The sequence below is a fragment of the Dendrobium catenatum genome, unplaced genomic scaffold, assembly GCF_001605985.2.
Source record: "Dendrobium catenatum unplaced genomic scaffold, ASM160598v2 original_scaffold_185271, whole genome shotgun sequence".
Taxonomy (NCBI): domain Eukaryota; kingdom Viridiplantae; phylum Streptophyta; class Magnoliopsida; order Asparagales; family Orchidaceae; genus Dendrobium; species Dendrobium catenatum.
Window position 1 is genome coordinate 553,450 of NW_021503689.1, and position 15,163 is coordinate 568,612.

General features: G+C 34.7%; 2 protein-coding genes across 8 annotated transcripts in view; one reads left to right on the forward strand and one right to left on the reverse strand.

Annotated features, from left to right (window-relative positions):
- The window catches only part of LOC110108613 (ribulose-phosphate 3-epimerase, chloroplastic), a 46,184-nt gene extending 38,491 nt beyond the window's left edge, over positions 1-7,693 (forward strand). The window contains exons 8-12 of one of the 5 annotated variants that reach the window (XR_002304486.2): positions 1,382-1,451; positions 1,609-1,697; positions 3,974-3,975; positions 7,068-7,187; positions 7,446-7,693. Coding sequence is in view for 3 of the 5 variants with exons in the window: in XM_028692373.1 (XP_028548206.1) it covers positions 1,382-1,451; positions 1,609-1,658 (120 nt within the window). In the remaining 2 variants the exon portion in view is untranslated. Of the gene's footprint in view, positions 1-1,381; positions 1,452-1,608; positions 1,698-3,973; positions 3,976-7,067 lie in introns of all 5 variants that reach the window. The other 4 variants (XR_003699774.1, XM_028692373.1, XM_028692374.1 and 1 more) reach the window with 4 other exon arrangements.
- Positions 7,694-11,102: 3,409 nt separating this feature from the next.
- The window catches only part of LOC110108611 (exosome complex component RRP41-like), a 43,770-nt gene continuing 39,709 nt past the window's right edge, over positions 11,103-15,163 (reverse strand). For all 3 annotated transcript variants that reach the window (XM_020839315.2, XM_020839314.2, XM_028692378.1), the window contains 2 exons: positions 11,518-11,667; positions 11,103-11,413 (listed from right to left, as the gene is read on the reverse strand). In XM_020839315.2, the coding sequence (XP_020694974.1) occupies positions 11,324-11,413; positions 11,518-11,667 (240 nt within the window). In that variant the 3' untranslated portion in view covers positions 11,103-11,323. The remainder of the gene's footprint in view (positions 11,414-11,517; positions 11,668-15,163) is intronic.

The following is a 15,163-nucleotide window of genomic DNA, read 5'->3' on the forward strand; positions in this document are numbered from 1 at the left end:
AAATAAATTTTGATTTGGCAAAAATCACTGTTTTTCAAAATTACCCTGCAAGAAATTTTCAGAATATACTCAAAATGTTCATAATCTCAATCTATAACATATAAAATGTTACGCGGTAAAAATTTTACCAAAACAAATTTATCCTCGCTTTTCGGTAATGAAAATACAAATTTAATCGAAAAAATACCAAATTATTGAAAACTGAAATAGTCAAAACATAACCTACCTCGAGATTAGTAAATTTCTCAACTGGCTGACGAACAAAAATTACTCTATGATCATCAAAACTAAGCTTTTTCTTCTTCTCTCTCGTCTCTTTCTTCTCACTTTTTCCCAAGCCTTCTCTGTTTAACTAATTAATCTTAGGATATGACGCTCTAAATATAATATAAGTGGATTTAGATATTATGATAAAATCATAATATAATAATATTATTATAATAAATTTTCAATTTAAAATTCATAGAAATTCTTTTAGGGATTCAAAAATTATAGAAAAATATTCACAAAATAACTTATTTAATTTTAAAAATTTTGGTGAAATTAGTTTGCAAAACGGACACCTGACGATAACAAGACCTCCACTTGTACCGACAAGTGTCAATTCCTTAAGGAATTTCACCCGTGCTCAAAAACTATAAAAAAAAAGTAGGAAAACTAAAATACAACAATAGATATGTTATAGAGAAAAAGGTTTGTAATTTGGGTTTACAATGACTCCTAAATAAAATTTTGACTGTTGTAGGTGAAAATGCATTTTTCAAAATTTTGAGTTATAACAATTTTTCTAATCTAATTTGTTATAAATATTATGTTATTGGTTTGCTAGTGATCATGATTTTGTTCAAGTTTGACACAACATTGATTCTTGTTTTGGTCAATAAATTAGAATTTCTTTCTCATTTTGCATCAATTTTCTTGCTGATTTCCTCGGATTTATTCAATCATTACATTATTTTTTAGGTTCAAATTCTTATTTTACTATTTTGTCTTTAAAGAGAGAAATTTTTACTTATTTAGTCGCTTGTGATTTATGAATCCTAAATTGTCTTATATGATTTGGATACATCACACACATCAATATGATTATATTAGGAAGCCCTGCTCCTATACAGCCCTGGATCAATTTCTTTGCAAACCTTTTCATCACACTGTTCTGTAGGAAAATAAGATTTACTTTCAATGCACCAGACAATGAATGCTGCATAACTAATTGGCAATTTTAACTTTTTACCTTATGGTGGGGAAATTATTTTCAATAATGTTCTGTTCACATTTTTTTTCCATGAAGCCTCAGGGATATTCGTGTTTAAGTCAACAACTCGAGAGTTCACTTATGACTCTGGGAGAGCGATTAAACTTAGTCTATTATTTATGCCAGGTTATTGAGGCTGGTGCTAATGCTATTGTTGCTGGCTCTGCAGTCTTTGGAGCTAAAGATTATGCAGAAGGCATGTTTTTTTCGGGCCTCTATCTTTTATTAAATATTGATATCTAACAGTTTACAGTAGAACATTTTCTGGGGAACTATATACTTTCAATTTTCTTTTTTGTGGACTTATAACTATTCGACAGATCTGAACAAGTTTCGCGTTTTTAATTTCACAGCAATAAAGGGCATCAAGACCAGTAAAAGACCTGAGACAGTGCCAGTATGAGAAATGAGAACGTAGAAGGCCTGTTTCCATTTGGTCCATGTAAGTTTTTCGTATCAGGTTAGCATGTAACTGATGATCATATTCATGGATTTTAACACATTAAGCAGATCAAACAAGCCTATGGTTTTTTGGTTTTATTCTTGTGTTGTACAGGGTTATCTTTTGTATATTATACATACCAATTGGGGAATAGAGGTGTGGGCTCCGAAAATTCACGCCCCGGCCTCTCCTGCTCTTTCGGGGGAGTTTTAACGAATTAAGTTCCGGGGTAAATTTTGGGAAGGTAGATTGGGATTATAGATAAGACACTACCCAGAGATTTTGCCCTCATTTTGCGAGGATTTATTGATCTAAGTTCTTGTTTCCTATAGGCACAAGCCCATATGGTTAATTACCCCTCTCGATAGAGAGAGAAAACTTTTGATTAAGGGTAGTTGTCGATCAGATACGTAGAAAATACGCGTTATTTGGCATATAGTAGCAGCATGGGTTTGGTTGTTTGAAGGGTTGATATTTAAAATTGGAATTTTTACCATCTTGCACTTAAAGCGGATGGTGGGGGAATGGGTGATGGACCTGATCAAGATCCCATGGTTTCGTCGTTCCGAGCCATCGTGGTCCCTGGTCTACTTAGTCAGAGGAGATAGTCGACCCAACCTGACAAAAGGATCCTTGTCGGCAACCATGGGTTGCGTCGTCCAAGAGTACTTTGTAGACCTGGGGTGGATGTTTTTTTAAGAGGACAAATTTGAATCCACCTTAGCTAACAAAGGGCTTTGTGCCCTATCGATTATATCCTATTGATTCATATCTCAAGGATTTTATGCCATTGTGGAGCTTACGGGATCTAGCCATAACTGTAATTTAGTGTTGCCATTTGACGGCAAACTACCCTGTTCAGAGGGCCCAAGTCATAATCGTTTACCTGCAGTGTAATTTGCAGCAAAATCACCAATTAGAGGACACATGACACGTACTTACTGGCAAGAGACTATTTGAGAATGAATGCTAATGATATTCTCGACCATACGTTATCTCTTTGTGAGCTTAAGTGTATTTTCAATTTGTCCACCTCAACAAACTATTGTGGAGGATGGATAGGTTTTGCTTTAAGTATTGATGGTTGAAATTTTTATTTTAAATATCTTGGATTTTGGAATTTCAATATTTTTGGAATTTTAGATTTTGTGAGAATTTGGGTGGTATTTTGAATATTTGAAATTGACCCCTCTGGTTAAGATTTACATTCAACATGATCATAATCGGGGTTTTATGGGCATTTATATTTTGTTGACTGAACCCTATCAATTTTGTTTGTTGCTAACAGAGGATCGGGTTCAAGTCGTCTGTATGCTTTTATTTTATGAATTTTCCTTCTTGTAGACCTTGAAGTCCTACTATGAACGTATAAGTCAAATATCTCAATCGACATCACAACCATACATTTATTTAATAGTTCGAACCATGTCGACTCCTATCTACTAGAAGGGTCAGACTCGAACTTGGGTTCATCATTTGACCCGCACAGCATCCCCAGACGTTCTTGGTCAAATGGAGCAATCGACCATTAACTGACTGCACCTGGATTGATGCTGCTGATCTAAAAAATCGAAACTCAGATCATAAAGTCCTCACAAAATGAGGGCGAAATCTCTGGGTAGTGTCTTATCTACAAACCCATCTGCCTTCCAAAATTTACCTCGGAACTTATTTCGTTAAAACTCCCTCGCCGAATAAGAAAAGCGAGCGGAGGCCGGGGCCGAATTTTCGGAGCCCACACCTGTGCTGGTTGTTTCCCGTGCCATGGCTCCTTGGTTTTTCGGTTGGCTGCTGGATTCCCGAGCTGGGTGGCCTTTCCGTGTCTTTTGGCGCCTCGGTTCTGTGCGGGCCTCTTTGGTTCCCATGACTGCTTCTTTGGTTCCCTGGCTGGGCTGTTTTCCGTGAAATTCTTGGGGGAATTCCGTGACTTATGATGCTTGGGTTCTTGTGAAAATTCATTAAAGTGGCTGTTTGTATTCCCCTTTCTTACCTATAAATATAAGATGTTTTGAGGAGTAGTTGAATATTGAGAGCATTTTTGCTATTGACCTGCGGGTTATTGGAAAAGCTTGCGAGCTTGTTCCATTCTTCTTCCCTTCTCTCGAGGAAAGACTTGCGAGTGCTTTCCACTCTTCATCTTGGCTTCTAATCTCTTTCGTCTCTCCGCAAGTTCCACTCCATCTGTATCCATCTTCTTGAGCTTTGGTGGTGTTTGTTGGTTGATTTGGGAGCATTTGCTGGAGGAGTTTGGATTGGTCAGTTGGACTATCGTGCAGTGGTGGACCATCGGTTTGCTAGCCCTAAAGCACTTATTTTACTTAACCTACATTTCGATGCATGTGAGGAACGCGCTCTGACGGTTGTTTGAGGATAGCGTTGTTTTTATTTTCTCTGTTTCTTTGAATTCTCTTCTAGTTTTCTTCGTCGAATTTTGGATGTTATAGATGATTGCTACTATTTGAATCAAATTTGGTTTTAGTTCTACTCTTTGTTCTCTTGTTATTGGCTTTTCTAACTAGTGTGCTTACATCATTCGTATATTTGCTACCTTTATTCATAGACAGCTTGTTATTCATAGACAGCTTGTTATTCATACAGCAAATTTACTGCAACAATTCGTAGAAATTTTGAACCTGTTGCTCATCTTCTATTCTTTTTTTTTTTTTTTTTTTTTTTTTTTTTTTTTTTGCTCATCTTCTATTCTTGTCTGTGGATATCCAATACACTGTGGATCTTTGCCTTTGCTTGCGAATGACCCCTCGCACAAACTCCTGTACGCTTAAGTGATTCATTACATCCGGCAGCATATCTCCTATCGCCACTCCCATACAAGTCAATATGCTCATCTAAGATCTGCCATTGATTACGATGGTCACGACTTGGAAGTATGTTATTGTGTTTATGACAAGCTTTTTGTATGTACTCCATGCTTCTTTGAATGCATTGATTGGCGGATTGTTGTACTTACATGCATCTCTTCTAATACTTATGAGAACTACTATATATCTTTGTGTGACATTTGGCATTGGTCGTGAGGAGGTTGTGGCCTCCACAATTTGACCGTCTTCATTCTTGTTTATTAATGCTTGTGTGCATTATAGGCTTTTTATCCTTGCTTGTAAGTGGTATACCTCATTCAATACAACTTCCTTTCAAATGTGTAGACAGGATACTTGTTTTTCACGAACTAGGCAATATAGGTGGTATGCATGATACTCCCTCTATGCCTTCTTTGCATTTTCTTGCAGGTACATTGCGTTTCTCATGAATTTCATCTTGATGATCAAGTTCATCATTCGTATATATATTCTTCTTGTCTTTCAACCATGCTTTTCATCAAATGAGAGTTGCAACTTCTTGCTCTTTATCTTAGGTTTTACTCCTGTTGTTCACTTTGTATGTTCAGTATATTTCAATTCGAGTTCAATTCAAGTCCCATATAATCACTCATTTGAGCTCAAACCGGGTCATCTGTGTCGTTCATTTAAATTCAATTATGGCCTTCTGTTAATGTATTTGAGTTCAATTTAAATCCAAATCAAAGTCTTTTGCATTCGTTCAAGTTCAAGTTTATATGAGTTCCATGCGGTTCAGATCGAGTTCAAATTTGCTGCCATTTACTTTAAATCCAAATTCATTCAAATCTTGCTTAATTCGCATCCTTTGCACTTGCTCAAATTCAAGTTCGAATTATTTGAGTTAAATTCAAGTTTTTATTAATCATTTTAAATTATGTTCAAGTCCCTTGTTGTTCACAAATCTGTAAGTTTGGTCCCCTATTTTGTTCAAGTCCTTATCATTTTCAGACAAAATTTCGGCAACCTCCTGGCGTCATCTATTAGCCCTTTGTAGATACATTATGGGCTTATGCATCCTTATATTTAAAAGGGACAAACCACGAGTATTATAACTTCAGAATTGCAACAATGCTGATGCATGCTAGGGGTGTCAATATTTGACACAATCTGAAAACCCGACCCGATCCCGACGCGAAAATTTCATGTTCTGGTCAACTTGAATCCAGACTGGATCGGGTTCGGGTTAGATATTTCGACCCGTTTGTAAAATTTGGTCAGGCTCGGGCAGTGGCGGAACCACCACTTGGTTAGGGGGGGCAATTGGCCGGGCGGGGGGGGAACCACCCCTTGGTTTGGGGGGCAATTGCCCCCCCTCAAAAAAAAAAATTTTTTTTTGTAAGAGTAAAAAAAAAAAAAATTTAGAGAGTAAAAAAAATTTTTTGCCCCCCCCTAAAAAACTCTTTTGTCCTAACTTTCCCTAAAATATTTATATATTTCTTCACATTTAATTATAATATTCTCTTTCATGTTTTTCATGACGTTTTAATTACACATTTTTTTCATTATTTTTCTTGCTTAATTTTTTTTAAAGAACTTTTCGTAATATATAGATATATAATATTATTTTTTAATATTTAATTATTTTTGTGTTGTATTTGCCCCCCCTCAAAATTGAAGCTGGTTCCGCCCCTGGGCTCGGGTTAACCGGGAAACAACCCGGGTTGACACGATCTGAAAACCCGACCCGATCCCGACGCGAAAATTTCATGTTCAAGTCAACTCAAATCCAGACCGGGTCGGGTTCGGGTTAGATATTTCGACCCGTTTGTAAAATTGGGTCAAGTCGGCTTGACCGGGAAACAACCCGGGTTGACCCGGGAACCGTCTTAGTCGCGTCCGTCACTTCATTTGTCGCCTTCATCACTTTGTCTGTCATGTCTGCCATTTGTCTGAGAGTCGTTGCCGACCTGCCGCTGCCGCTGTCGCAACCAACCTACATTTGGCTTCGGCCCGAGACGGCAACAAGAGGATCGGAAGTAACAACGATGACTTGAGGAGCTCGCTGCCTGGCCGCTGACGCTGCCTGAATAAGCACGCGAACGGAGCCTCCGCCGTAGATTTAGGGGTTGGGTTCGGGTTTGAAAAACCGACCCATTTGCAAAAACGGGTCAGGTCGAATAGTGTCCGATCAATTCCGGATTCGACCCGAACTTGACCCGTTACCCAATTTTGACAGCCCTAATGCATGTCAATTGAATGTTTCTTTTACTATAGGGAAAAAAAACTAAATAAAAATTCTCCTTTACTCGCGTTTATCTGCTTTTGTTCTTTGGAAAGCTTTTATTCTTCATGTTGTACCCAACTTGCTGTACCTCCTGATCTGTTTGTGCAGTTTGAATCTTTGGCATGTTTGTTTTCTGTCCCTTCCTTCTAATTTAATATGGCTGATTACATTTACGTTTATCTTTATAGCCTTCAAAGGGAATCTCCTCAAAAAGGAAAATTGAAAGAAATTTTATTAAGTAATTAACTAGATTTTAGATGGCTAACAAATTTTGTCATCTATTTACAGTAATAAAATACAGCAGCTTTGGAAGAGCGGCACTTTAGGAATTCAAGAATTCATATATATTTTGGTTCTCAGTTATGTTACAGCTTTCAAATTCGATGGTTTCTCTGGATCTTCTGAAAGGTAGTTTTTATAGACATTTTTGACACAAGACATTCCCTCTGGAAGAAAGATTATTTTGGTGGTGGCGGGAAGAAATATTCCCTGCATCAATCACTCATAGAATCCATGTTTGGCTTACGTTTTTGTGTGCTGGTACCCATGCATGGTCCATGTGTGTTTTGCCCACCGGCTCTGTGGAAGTGCCCAACAGAAAATCATTCCATATTTCCATATATGATACATGGCTAATACCTTCTAAGAACTGGTTTTTCTTGCTAGGTTCTGCAGCCGGCTGCTTGAATGAATTCGAAGACAGGGCAGAGATAATATACAATTCCTTGCGTGTATTTGTTAGTGTATGAGATTTATTAATAAATTTGTGATATTCAAGATAAAATGTTTAGTTATCTAGAAACTTGTTCTGTCTTAATTTGGTTTCAGAAGCTCTTCCTTTATCTAGGCTATTGCCATTCTCTTTCGTGTCACCGCTGTCTTTCAAGTTTTAATAACGTACACGTGTTGATTTCTACCGTCTTTAGCTATGCATATTGATGTATGGGTCATTTGGGATGAAATCATGGTTTGCATGAATCCTTAAAAACAAGAAGTTGATAGGCTATTTTTGGGGATTCTGTCCCATGTAAGCCCTTTAATGTTTAGTTAGTGACTGAGCTCAAATTAAAAATTGAGCTTGAAGACATAATTAAGTAGATTTTACTCTTTGAACTAGAAGAAGGGAGAGATTATTTATTTCTCCCCAATATGAGGTATTTATAGGTGCTTAGTTGAGAGGCTTTTCAAGATTTTGTAAGGCCTTACAGTGTATGGATGAGTCGAGTTGCTATGAAGACCTAAGTTAGATCAAAATATCTTTGAACGCTGATCTTAATAGAGCAATTTGAGCGTGCTCAGAATTCCCAACTCTCTCAGGTTGAAGGAAAAGTGATCAGAGAAAATAAGAAAATAAAATTAAAAATAGAGAAAGAAGGCATGAAAAATTATCTTGGCTATCATGTACGGCCATTAAAGCTTTATTTATAGTAGATCAAGTCAGTACTATGTGATTACAATCAATTATTCAGTTACAACAAACTAACAAATACATCCGACTGCATTATTGCATTTAATCAACTAGTCTAAAATTCTTCTAGATGCAATTTTGTTGAACTCCTTGTTTGCCAGCAACTATTTGGTAGTTCTACATTGCAATCTATTGAGTTTTATAAGATGATGTTTTGCCGAGGATGTTTCCCTACATGGATGAAGTTTTAACTTCCACTAAATCATTGATAGCAAATTGTAGCTCTCGTTGCTTTTATTCTATTTATTTTCATTCTATTTTGTTTATGACGTGAATTCTTATTAGTTGATGCAACCCTTTATCTATTTTTTTTGTAATAAGACAACTATTGCCTCCATTTCTACTGTATGGGGTATATGTGGAATGGTGGCCAACGATAACCTGCCATAGACCATTTAAAAAGGAGTGATTCCCATAGATATATATGTGGAAGTATTGCAAAGCCTTTACAAACACAACTAGGTTGGCTTTGAATATCCTTAGTTTGATCATTGTATTACCAAAAACACTTTATCATGATTACCATCTTTGTTTAATCATAAAGCGTGTCAAAAACACTTGGGACCCATCTACTTGTATGCTTGCGTGAACATTTACTTGACATCAGTTGGTATCATTTTCGTTTCTTACCACTTGATCACTTAAACAACTAAAGGAGTTCTTTTGATGGGCAAGTTTGCCTGAGAGTACCATTATGACTTTGAGCCTAGTTTTAGGACTCAATCTTATGTACAATTAGCATGCTTTATTTGTTGCTTATTATGACATGATTTGGTACTTTATATATGCTTGCACAAATAATTAAAAGCTAAAATTTTTATATCGAATATTATTTTTTTTTACTTCTTGTGAGCCTCTATATATCTTTCTTAATTATCAGAATTTTATATATATACCAATTTTTATAACAATTTTTTTTTATTTTTAATTTTTTCTTGTAAATTTTAATTCCACTACCAACTATTTTACTATTATGAGCTTTTTTTTTATACTTCAAAAATATTTTTTTTTTAATATTCTTAATATCACTATCTAATTTTTTTTCACATAACATTATTTTCCTCATGCACAGATAAAATCTTAAGATCTAGAATCTTACTCTTAAAAAATGCTATGTTAATATTTATTAAATACCCTCATCTAATTCTAGAACAATGTTATATTTTTTTTTCTCCTCCTTTCATTTAAAAGTCAAAAACTAATAAGTAGTATTGGGTTTATGAACTCTCACTCTAAATAGCTTTCTAATCTTTGCAATCTAAACGATCTATTTTTTGGTAAGAAAATAATCAATCTAAGTTTTATTATATTCATTCTTAAAAGAAAAAGGTATTCATCTATTTTCTTAAATAAGGTGTTAACAATTACAAAATCATGTGTCATAGAAAAATCTAAAAATACGATCTTACCACTATAATTAATCGCTTTAAACTCATAGACATCATAAATATTTTTAAAATCATTTACCTCTCTTCCAATAAAAACTCTTTTTCAAGAGGTATGTTTTGTATTAATTCTTCTAAGACATTCTAAATTTTTAATATTAAACATATATACAAACCTATTTGATGAGCATAAGCACTTATAATATTAATAATGTAGCATCAATAATAATCTTTAAATTCATTTATAGTATGAATTCTATAAAAATATCATAGTTTAAATAATAAATTATCCATCTCCCTAATCTTCTCTTCAACCCATTTAGAATATTTATCTTCTTATGAATCATAATATTTATTAATTATATTAATTTACAAGTAAGAGAATTTATATTTCAAATTCATATTCTAATTTTAGTTTCATAAAATAACTTCTTTGCCCACATCCCTCCATGATATAAAAACCCTTGTTAAAAGAGAATGCAAAGTTTAAAAAAAAAATGCTTTTAAATTTTTTTTATTTAAGTAAATGAAAAAATACATAATATTTTCTTGAAGCAGCTATAATTTATCATCAAATTTATTCTCAACATATTTAAAATTTACTTGACTTGACTAAATTCAAATAAATTCATTTTATTTCAAATAACACGCAAAAATAAATTTAAATTTATTTTACAATCAACCAGACAAATTAAAAGCATTTTAAAAAATCACATTTGTTTTAAATTCTGCTCATTCTAGTCAACATCAACCAATCGGCACCCAAGTAAGACGATAACGGCATAACGCAACGTGGTTATCTTTCTAATTTGAAAGAATACCAAGTCAAATTTACTAATACTAATAATACTGAGGACGAGACATTGAAATCAGCGGTTAGCAAATCCTTTGTCAACAACTCTCATCAAGAAGAATTTTTAAAAAAATCAATTAGATGGAGAAAGACATATCAAAGGCTTCTAAGCTAAATTTGACCAGCTTAGCCTACTCATTCCAAGCAAGCCAAGTAAAATCAAACCAGGCTAACCTAAACCAAACCAAACCAACAAAAGCCTAATCACTCACAATCTCTCCTAGAAATCTTATTTAATTTCTATGCAAATATTTTCTATACACAAACACAACTAAGGCGAGAGGCTTTTCCCACCCTCAAATCTAACGCATTCAAAACACATTAAATGAATTGGGTGCAAGAATTTTCTCAAATTCCTAGATTTATATTTCTAAAATTAAAAAACCCTAAACTCATTTTTAATGTCAATATAGCTATTTCCCAAAAGTTTTGACAATTGAACATTGCTTTATTTGTTGATGAAATTGATAGTAAAAAATTTGCTATATTTATTACCTTTGAAGAGCAAATTTAAATTTTTGTACTTCCTAACTCTGAAACATCTTAACATGCACTTGACAAAAGAACAGAGAAAAAAAACAAAGGAAATTTGCAGCAAAATAATAAACGAAACGATCTAACGAAATTCCACACCAAAGCATGGCAGTTTGATATAGTTGTGTACCACTTGCCAACATCAACAGGTCAATAAAAACGACTGAAAGAGGAGGGCTGGAAAATAATACAAATGTTGAGTTCTGCACCATAACGTGAAAACAAGAAGCACTAATTAACGTGCTTTTTTTTTTTTTGTTGGATGGTCAAATAGAAAAAAAAAAAAAACTTGAAGCATAAAGTTTCAAGCTGTCAACTCCGAAGCATTGTCCTTGAGACATGATCTCAGAATATCTGCAAGCTTTGAGCAAGCATCAAGGCATAGTTCCATAGCCTAACAATCACAAAAATGAAAATAATAATAATAATGTAAGCTTATTAAAAGCAAAGGTTCTTCTTCGCAAGTAGTATGCAAAACTGTAATTAATGTAATAATACCTCATTGATTCTGGCAGTGGGCCATTCTCCAGTGAGTGTAAACTGGGTGACCTCATTACGGGATGGCATGTATGTAATCATCAGGCTTCCGTCTTGGCATGCTTCCTCCTCTGACGTCGGATCAATTACCATATTCTTTCCGAAACAACTCTGGAAAATCATAAAACGAATGAGCTAGAAGATATCCGTAAACAACAAACACACGTAACAATAAAAATCCTTATAATAAAAGAAATACGGGAACATAAAAAAGAGTGAGCCACCAGTGCTCAAAAAGCAAGTAAATAAAAAACAAACAAAATTAAGATTTTATTTGAGATAGCGTTTTTACTGCTGCTTAAAGTAATTTTTTAGCTAAAAAGTTATTTTAAGATGCAGGAAGAAAACCATCCCAAACGAAACCTTAAAGTTCAATTTGATCTTGTAAAAAAATTATGCTGACTTCCAATCACAGTATAGGAACTTAACAGAACAGGCCAAAGAAACTCCTTAATAGAGAATCAAGCACAGAGTAGTAAAGTCGAGCATATGGAAATCCCTTCAAATATGTGTTTCAAGCACAGGCAAAATGGAGCAGGCGAGAATGCTTGCCCAAAGAACAGTGTTCGGTTCTCAACTAATATGTACCCATTTAATCAGTAATTCTAAAGAGTTTGGCCACGATATAGATAGATCAAATCAAAACTGAAAACTTCATAAGATAGTAAAAACTTTGCAACATGCTCATTTGCAGCTTATTAACAAATTGATCATAATTCACATGAATTAACAATGTCATACTAAAAATTTTCCACATTGGGCCTGTTAGTTGCGAATGACTTTATTTGATTAGGGCTATTTAATATTGCCAGATATAGCAAGTGGATCCATGGTTTATGAAAAATCAATGAGTAGAACCTAAAACCTTTTGTTTGTCCATCATTTTTGTCCATTTTGAAGGGTTTTGATGATATAAAGTACGTACACTAACGTCACTTCCACGTGGCCTCCACGGCGACTTTATGCAACAATATAACCTTGAATTTGTTTTAGAAATATTCATATTGATTCTGCATTATTTTCGGCAATTCTGTTATTTATCCCATAATTAACAAGTTACATCATCATTCTCTCCTCTTTATACTAATTTACCAAAGGAAAATCCGGCAATGCGTTAACAGAAACATCTACGTAAAAGGGGTTTTGCCACAACTGTCACAAGCTATCAAGGTCAAGCTACACTAAATCATAATGTACTAGATAAAACCCAGTGCACAAGAACGGGAAGATGCGGCTAGCTAGATGAAGAAGCATATTCATTGCATAGAGTAAAGGGCAAAAATATTTATCAATATAACAAGCATGATTGACAAACAATCATTATCACAACACATGGTGTTGCAAAATATGATACCGTCTGATAACATTAAAAAACTAAGACATAATGGATTAATATACAATATAAGAAAAAATAAGGAGTATAATGTGTTATGAAATATGTTTGTAGGTATCGTGACTCTCTGAAGAACTCTAAAGATATAATTTATAATTTTCTTGTTTTTATAATTTTCTTGTTAAAGTAACAAACCAAGGGGAAATTAAAGAATAGACATGAGTAAATGCACTACTATCTTTGCGTTCAACAATTTATGAGCGAGAGATAATGAACCTAGTGTTGTCAAGAGCATATAATCAGCTGGAAGGACCATGCACTTCACTCCACAAAACACAACAATGGACAACATCCTTGAGGTTCATGTCCCGAGCAAGTTTAGTGCTCGTGGTCCTGATAATAAGTGATTTTGGATTGAAGTTTGCACTATTTTGATGCAACATGCTAATGCAATTGGAGAATGAAAATATTAAGGGCAACCTTATGAATCTCAAGTTAAGTTCATTTGGAGCCAAGAAGCCTTAGTAAGGTCATTATCAGCAATACGTTGTTTAAAACTATGAAGAGCCTCTTGATTAATCTTTAGCTCGAGCTCTCTATAGGAATTCACTTTAGCATATAACAATAGCAGCAATAACAAGTCTTTATCCCAGGGGTCGGCAACAAGAATCTTTTTTCTCCATTGTGTCATGTTAAAAGTCAAATTCTCATTTAAATCTAATAAAAAATAACATTTCTAATACTTTATAGGCAAGTCTAGGTCTACCTCTATCTTTATTAACATAGGACAAATCTAAAACATCTACGCTCCTATGAATTCCGAAAATTCAGGCCCCGGCCACTCCGCGGACCCCTCTCTCTTTCCTTTTCATTGGGTCGTCGAGGAGAATTTTAACAAGTAGGTTATGAGATAAATTTTCAAAAGGCAAATTGGTTTTAAATAAGACATTGCCCAGATATTTCGTCCTCATTTTGTGAGGATTTTATGATCTGAGTTCTAGTTTCCTATAGGTGCAAGCTCCTATAGTTAATTATCCCCTCCCAATAACGAGAGAGAACTTTCGATTAAGGCTAGTCATCAAACAAATACAGAGTATCTAGCGTATAATAGCGACCTAGGTTTAGTTTTTTGAAAATTTAATATTTAAAATTAAAAATTGACCACCTTGCACTTAAAGCAAATGATAGGGGGAATGATGATGAGCCCGATCAAGCTCTCATGGTTCCATTGTCCCTAGCTATCGCGGTCCTGGGTCTACTAAGTCAAAGGAGGTAGTTGACCCTACCTGATAGAAGAATCCTTATCGACAGCAATGGTTTGCACGTCGAAGGGAACCTTATAGACCTGGGATGAACATTTGTCTATGGGAACATATTGAATCTACCATAGCTGATAGAGGGCTTTGTGCCCTATCGATTATATCTTAATGATTCATTGCTCAATGATTTAATGTCATTGGAGAACATATGTGCTTTGACCATGACCGTAATAGGGTTCTGGTCATAACCGTTTACCTACAATGTCATTTAGCGACAAAACCACCGGTGTGGTGTCATTTGGCAACGAAACCACCGGTTATAGGACACGTGTCACATCCTATTAGCAAGAAGAGACGGATTGAGAATAAATCCTAGTGATATTTTTGACTAGACATTAGCAATTTGTGAGTTAAAATTTTTCAGATTTGTCCACCTCAGCAAACTGTTGTGGAAGGTGAATAGGTACTTTTGCTTTAAGCATTTGATGATTAATTTTAATTTTAAATGTCCTGATCTTGGATGATTATTTCAATTTTTTGGATTTTTATGGGAATTTGGGAGACATTACAAATGTTTATGATGCCCTCTAGTTGAGATTTTTTTGTCAACACGGTCATCATCGGGGTTTTCATAGGTTGTTACATCTTTTGTTGATTAAATCTTATTGATTCTGTCAATTTACTAACTGAGAATCGGGTTCGTATCTAAATTCATTTCTTAACCCACGCGCAGTATCCTCAGACGTCACGTGTGTACCTACAATACGCTCAATGGGGCCCATGCGGGTATAAACTATTACATGCATTTTGCATGAAGCATTTATATGGTTGTTATATGTATGTAATGGATGTATACAACGCATCTGCATATGTCCCGTATATTGGCCTATGCACTTTCTATTTTGCATTCGTATATTGCATGTAGATAGAATATTGCATGATATTACTTGAATGAAATCATTTGCATCTAACAAATACATGCAGGAGGGCACTCGACTACGGATGTATGGTATAT